Source organism: Centruroides sculpturatus, unplaced genomic scaffold (genome assembly GCF_000671375.1).
Source record: "Centruroides sculpturatus isolate CEXI.00-Female unplaced genomic scaffold, Cexi_2.0 scaffold844, whole genome shotgun sequence".
Lineage (NCBI taxonomy): Eukaryota > Metazoa > Arthropoda > Arachnida > Scorpiones > Buthidae > Centruroides > Centruroides sculpturatus.
Window position 1 is genome coordinate 217,027 of NW_019385027.1, and position 7,421 is coordinate 224,447.

Genomic DNA, 7,421 nt, shown 5'->3' on the forward strand with positions numbered 1-7,421 from the left:
TATATATATATATATATTATTACAAGCAGTTATGATAAAACTTTAAAAAAACGTAAATAATAATTAATGTATTATACCATACCTTATTCAATTTTCAGTCTATTAATTAATTTTTTTTCAATTAAAATTTATTTGGCTTTATAATTCATAAAATAATTCTCAAAAATCTTTTTCTGTTTCATTTAAAATTAATAATTATAGTTTTTATTTAAAGAAAACTTGCATAAAGTAGTAACAAACTGGTTCCAAAACTGTTTCGATAAATCAAAGTTCTTACACTTTGGAACATATTGTATATCTCAGTTGGTGACATTTTTGAATCATCAAAAAATACCCAAAACCAGGGATCATCTTATAAGACAAATAAAAAACTGACTTTAAAATTCACAGTTCCATGACCCATCCCATAAAAAATTTTTAAGAAAGAATAAAATATTTGATAGAAAATTTACAAATTTTATTTCTACCATAAATTAAAATTGTAAAAAAAATCATCATCTGTCAATATCATATTTAATTGTCAATTAAGTTATAAATAATTGTATACCTATTTAATAAGCTTTTGAACGAAAAATTTTCCACTATAAATAGTATAAAAAATAAGTGTAAAGTTCATTCTTACAATGTGTGGGTATCAATCATATCTACATAAATATTGCCAATATTTGATTTTAAAAAATTGCACAAGTCTTAAGTGACTATGCATCTCAATGATCACTTACAGACAACAATGTCTTACACTGCTTACTAACAATGCTTACTTATACAGTCAAGTCTGCATAAGTCATCATAGGTATAACTAGACACCGTTGATTAAGTGCTCAGTTTCTGTGGTCCCAGCTGACTTACAGGCATTAATGTTAAAAAAACTCTTGGTGAATCAACACCATTTAACTCATCACTACTGGATAAATCGACATATTTTTTCTGTCTCAAATTCGTTTAGACGTCTGATAAGTCGACTCCCTCCTGAAAAAAATGAGTTCGAACTCATTTTTTTCAAGAGGGAGTTGACATTATTTATTAATATTTACCGGTACATATTAATAAAAATACCTTAACATTTTATATATAAAATAATAACAGATAAACAAAAAGAAAACATATAATCTATATCATCATCACAACAGAACCCGATCTTGCATTCTCTCACCTTTCATTCATGCGTTATTTGTAGCACGTGTTTCACATTTCTGTTAGAAATGAATATTCAAAAGATAACAATGCTTATGCTGAAGGAAAAATACAAACTTGTATCTGAATTTGAATGTAATAAAACTTTGCAAGCTGAATTTGCAGAAAAACCTCCCAAAAACAACATTGGTGAAAATTCTGAAGAAAAAAGAGGAAATTAAGAAGCTTTTTCTTGGTTCTTCATTGCGGCTGTCTCGATAAATCCAGAGAAAGTTGCCATACAAAAATGTCAAAAATGCTCTGGTACATTGGCTAAAGCAAATTCATTCATCGAATCTTCTTGTTTCAGGGCTGATACTGAAACAAAAAGCGATGGAAATCGCTGAGATACTTGGAGTAGAAACCAACTTTAATGCCAGTGATAAATGGTCAGAGAGATACATTGCATGTACTGTATAAAGCACTAGTGTATTTTCCTAATTGTAGTTTTGTAGCTTTTTTTCAACTTTGTTTTAGTTGTCATATTGGATAACTCAACACATTTCCACTTCCCCTTGGGGTGTTGACTTACGCTGACTCAACTGTATTTGCACAATCTGCATCTTACTGTATTGCTGTGTCAGCACATTACCATATTGATGATTGCCATCTACTAACTAAAACTTCTTCAAAAATAGCTTAATACTGTAGTTCCAAAAACTTGACTTAATGTGAACTGAGATAGTGATGAGTTACTAAAAATAACAGCAATGATTCTAGTCTAAATATCAGAATTTTTATAAAGATATCATACGTGCAAATTTATAAACATATTAACTACATACTAATAGTGATTATTCTCTTTTATATTTGTATATTGAATATTTATACTTATAGTTAAATGTTAATTTTAAAAATATTGGCTATTCAGTAACTATTTTCAAGTTAATGACATTCACATCACAGCATATTGCAGTGGCACCCTAAAAAAGGAGTTATAGTCTTTGTCAACACTTGGAATTGATGTTATTATTAAATGTCATCAGTGAAGAATGATAACTTATTTGATCCTATTGTTAAATTAGATAAGTAAAAATTAGATTACATAGATTACATGTATTTCATTTCATTCAGATGACACAAGATTTACAGAATGTTGAATTATCAAGAGTCGAGTTTATGGAACTACTGTAATATGAGATCATCTTATACAGTAGATATGAACTAAAATAGTCTTTTTCAAAGGTCACCTTATGTACTGAAATATATGGTAATTTTCTTTCCCTTTTCTATAGTCCAGTGTTTCCCAACCTTTTTTGTGCTATGCCCCACCTAAGCCATTCTAAAATTCTTATGCCCCCTAACATATACAGCAGCCATACAGTTAACCTAAACTCTGGATGAGTCCATTTTCGAACGGCTCCCTTAACAATCTAATTGCCCCGTGGGGCGTGGGCCCCTTGTTGGGAAACACTGCTATAGTCTTTATTAGAATAAAAATGGAGTCAATATTCATTAGTCTACATATATAAAGAAAATTAGCAGAAGTGCATCTTATTTATCTTCCCCCTACCTCCAGTCATTGTGTCGGTCAATAAAGCAGTTTCCAAAGATGGTAACCATAAATGACATTATCAGATAGTTCTTTGAGTAAGAGCTTAATTCTTTGAGGGTAGTGTTGCAATATTAACTTTATCCAAAATAAGATTACAAATTTATTTTATAGTATACAACAAAAGCATACATATCCACATATAAATGAAGAATTTTCAGGATTTTTTGAAAGATTGATTCTAAATTTGCCAATTATTTTCCATTCTTAACTTGATATTGTTAATTAATGAATGTACCTTGTTCATAATATAAATCATGAATTTTCTAAACTAAAATAAACTTAAAAAGTATTCAAAAAAATCAGTCAGGAGTTTTTGGCAGAATTGGAATTGGGAGAAATTTTGGTATCATCCCATCACTAATTTTTATACAATTACTATCAATATGTTAATTATATAATAACAAAAATATTTTAAATTTCCTGCGTCTTATTGGTTATTTTTGAAATTTGTTGATTTCGGATTATTTTATTGGATATTTTAAAATTTAAAATTAATATTAAAAAAAATGTCAAAAACTACATTAGTACAATTTACCATATCTACAGCATTAACATTGGGTTTATATTCTAACAAAACTTCTACTACATCAGAAAATCCACCTTTAGTAGCAACTATTAATGACGTCCATGAATACTGTGAATAAAATAATCATATTTTAATATAACAAATATTTTACTAACAGTAATTAAAAATTCCATAATTATTTTATTAATAACAAAATTTGATTAATTCAATGTAAGTTGTCATTATTATTTTGGATTTGTATTTATAAATGTAAATGAATAAAGCAATAGAATAATTTTTCTTTTAATGATATTTAATAATTTTATCTCATTTGTTTGTTAGAAAAATTATTTAACAAACAACTTAAAAAGTACCTCAAAGAAAGCAGGAATTTTTATAGAATTACTATAATGTATATTTTTTCATAAATATTCTATAGTAACACATTTTACTGATGATGAAATAGTCCAAATATCATTAGAATATTTTTGAAATTTTCAGCTGAAGCTAAAGATGTAGAATATTCTAGACAAATATTCTGTAACTGTTTTCTTTGTTAAATTTAAGAACAATAAACTCAAACTCAAAAGACATGAAAAGAAATCATTCAAATAAAAAAGAAATAAGTTTATTTTTGTGGGTAAAAAAATTAAAACAAAAAATATATAAAATAATTTTAATTTCATAAGCCTTACTTTAAATGAATCCTTATTTTTGAATAATTATCCAAAATGGTTAAAAAAGTACTTCCAATCAAGGATTCATTAAGTTATTCAGAAATCTCATTTCACATTTATACTCTTTGGCATAAAAATTAAAGCACTCTTGGAACCTTCAACCCAGAATGCAAATATGTCCTAATTACACATACAAATGATAACAGTTCACACCATTATGTCATATCTTTTCAAAATCTACTAGAATTTTCTAAAACACAGTCTGTAAAGGCTATCAAATACTCGTTATAACAATCTAACTGCCTTTATTTGTTAGTTGATCACAAATGCTAGTGACCTTGAAGACATACTCAAGTCCCTTATCATCAATTAAATGACTAATGTAGTTCAATGATACAACTATCATTGAACTATAGGATGGTAACTGGTTGTTCTGAAGAAAAATCTGGCATCTGGAACATTCAGATACAGCAACAGCAAGGAATTAGAAGCAGTGAGTTTAAGAGGGCACCCATGAATACCTTATAAGCTCTGGCAGGTCTGGGAATACTATTGTTAGAGAGGATCATCAGATAAATGAGATGAACAAAGAATAATCCAACAGTTTTGCTCTCCACCATTTGAGCAAGATGTGTTATTCTCTTTACACATCCTATATCATCCTGTACCATCATAAGCTATCTCACAAAGGCAAGACACTACTCTTGTTGTCTCTTATATGACATTTGTCATTAACTAGACAGGATAGGCAATGCCATCTGTAGTGGTACCATGATGTAGGAAGATGCTGAATGGCATCATATTATGTTTAGTTATAATTCTCATTTCAATCTTTATACCTCAGATAACAGTCATATTCATGTATGAAAGAAGAAAGGACAGCAATTCAAACTACAAATCAGGAGTGATTTCCTAAGACATCCTGTCCCCCCTTATAGTGATCAGAAGAATCTTAGCAGCGTAGCAGTAAATTAAGGAGATTCTGAAATCTGGTATATTGCCTTCAAGTAATGTTTTCTGCAAGAAAATGCTTGCCACATAGTGCTTTCATCATTTTCAAACCTTTCCTTGGACTATATTCTCTCTAGATTCCCAACTGAACATGTCTGGACTTTACTTGGACATCAGTAGAAGCAAGCTTGAGAAAATCTGCACAGAACAGCATCCAAGCTATGTTTAACTCCATGCCAGCCATATTTCTGCATGTATTGCAGCCAGAGGTGGCTACAATACACACAGAGATATGATAAATAAAAAAAAAACATTGTTTATGTTAAAATAGCTAATATTTTCTAATATGTTTCTAATCATTGATTTCTTTTTAATGTTTTATATTTCTTTACCAGAAAAGTCAGATTACAAAATGATCATTATAATTAAAAAATTAAGTTGCTTCAAAAATGTATATTTAATTATATACAACTAGATATAAAATTAATATTAAAATATTTTTAGAAATAATACCATTCCAGCTGTATCAACATTGGATCCAGCTCTAAGTAATTCATCTACAATATCCAAATAACCTTTACGTGATGCCCATACAAGAGGAGTGGTTCCATACTGCATACAAAAAAATTCAAATAAATATCAAAATAAATTATCTAATAAGTTAACAGAAAACCATTGTTAAATGCACTAACCTTATCACCTGCATTAACTTTTGCACCATGTGCTAATAAATTTCTTACAATTTCCAAATGTCCACGACCAGATGCCCAAACAAGGCATGATATATGATTTTTATCATACACATTAGCACTTGATCCTCTCTGTAGCAACAAAGAAGCTAATTCAATATAACCTTTATAGCAAGCCCACATTAAAGCAGTCCATCCACCCTAAAATTAAAATAAAAATAAAATTAATAAAAGTATAAAATATAAAGTTAGAGATAATTACTGATATACAGGTATCCCTCGTACAACACAATACTTCTACAACAGTTTCACTCTAACTTGATTGAAAATTGGTTTGAAAATATCGAAAACTTTGTTATTCAATATTTTTTTTTATTCAAGTAAGCATATGTGTTGTCTCAATTTGCCCGTGGATTTTAGAACATTGAAATTTTCAAATTATTTTGTGCTTTTCATCAGGTTTACTTTAATGGAAACTGATAAAACAAGGAAGAAAAAATTTTATTAACTTTCCTATTAACCAGGTGTCATCATCATTACTTTCAAACTTTAGCCATCACTATGTTTTCTTTTTATAGTTTGATCTTTGTGTTTAGTAAAGTTTATTTAAACATTTTTAGATAAATGTCATTAAACTTTCTTTTACTGTCAGTAAGTAATCATTCATAAAAATGATGAACAAAACACAGCAGTATCTCGGTACTCAAACAATTCAGTGTTCAAACACAGATTCCAGAAAAAAGTCACTCGGTACTTAACTGAACAAATGACCCCCTAGAACAAATTTCAAATTAATAACATATTATTTTATTTCATCATCCATAAAAATAAAAAAATATGAAAATGTTGCTGATACTTCTGATCAAGATCAACAAAAAAGCTGAGATGACAACGATACTCTGTAAAAATAAAATGTCCTCATTTAACTAAAATTAATATTAATGCATCATACATTACTTTTAATTGTGATTGTTAATTATTAATTGGAAATAAATTATCGACTGCTTTAATAAACATATTTCTCTTATTAACAAAAACAATAGTATACTTTTGCTAACTTCTGGAATGTTTTGCATTAGTTCTTTGTTTCATATAGTATGGATTCACATAACACATCACTTTTTCGAAACATAACTATCATGTTATATGAGGAATACCTGTACTTATTAGATATATAAGTTAAATTTGAGCAAATAAAAATGAAATAATTTAATTTTTTAGTAGTTCCATAAAATTTCTAATCTTCTTGAAAAGATACAAGTTAAAAATATATAATATTTTTATTTAAATATATTGCATGATATAATTTAATTTTACATTTAATATTATGCATAAAATTATACTTACGAGCACCAAAAATTTGGGCCAAAATACTTTTATGCTGATTAGTATCAATATTATAAGGTGTTTCTCCTGCTCTATTAGGTCTATAAAGTAGCTGACTATTTTTAGGATTTCTTAACAAAATTTCTACTATTGCTTTACTTTGAGCTCTCATGGCAATATGTAATGCAGTATCTCCTTTCTAAATTGTTTAAAATAATTTAAAATCAATAAAGAATTTCATATTTTTATTTATAACACAGGTCAACAGTGGTTTTGGTGCCCAGGTATTTTGAGCTGATTTCATATGAATTTGATGTCCTGAATTCAAATATGGCATTAGTTTTTGCCTAGGAGCTCTAATTTTTAAGATATAGCATTTTAGCGAAATATACATTTCAATATCTTAAGTTAAATCCATGGATCAAGTAAAAAAACTAAACACGGAATTTTTATTATTATATTATGCAAATATTATTCTATACAAAGATAGAGGAAAAAGTCATCAATAAAACTAAACAGTTACACATTGAGGAAGCTTCATTTCC

General features: G+C 28.0%; 1 protein-coding gene across 1 annotated transcript in view; it reads right to left on the reverse strand.

The window, feature by feature from the left end:
* Nucleotides 1-7,421, reverse strand: part of LOC111633622 (kinase D-interacting substrate of 220 kDa-like) — a 69,419-nt gene that overhangs the window by 41,213 nt on the left and 20,785 nt on the right. Inside the window, exons 6-8 of the mRNA XM_023378227.1 lie at nt 5,554-5,751; nt 5,375-5,473; nt 3,264-3,362 (exon numbers count right to left, since the gene is read on the reverse strand). Of these exons, the coding sequence (XP_023233995.1) occupies nt 3,264-3,362; nt 5,375-5,473; nt 5,554-5,751 (396 nt within the window). The remainder of the gene's footprint in view (nt 1-3,263; nt 3,363-5,374; nt 5,474-5,553; nt 5,752-7,421) is intronic.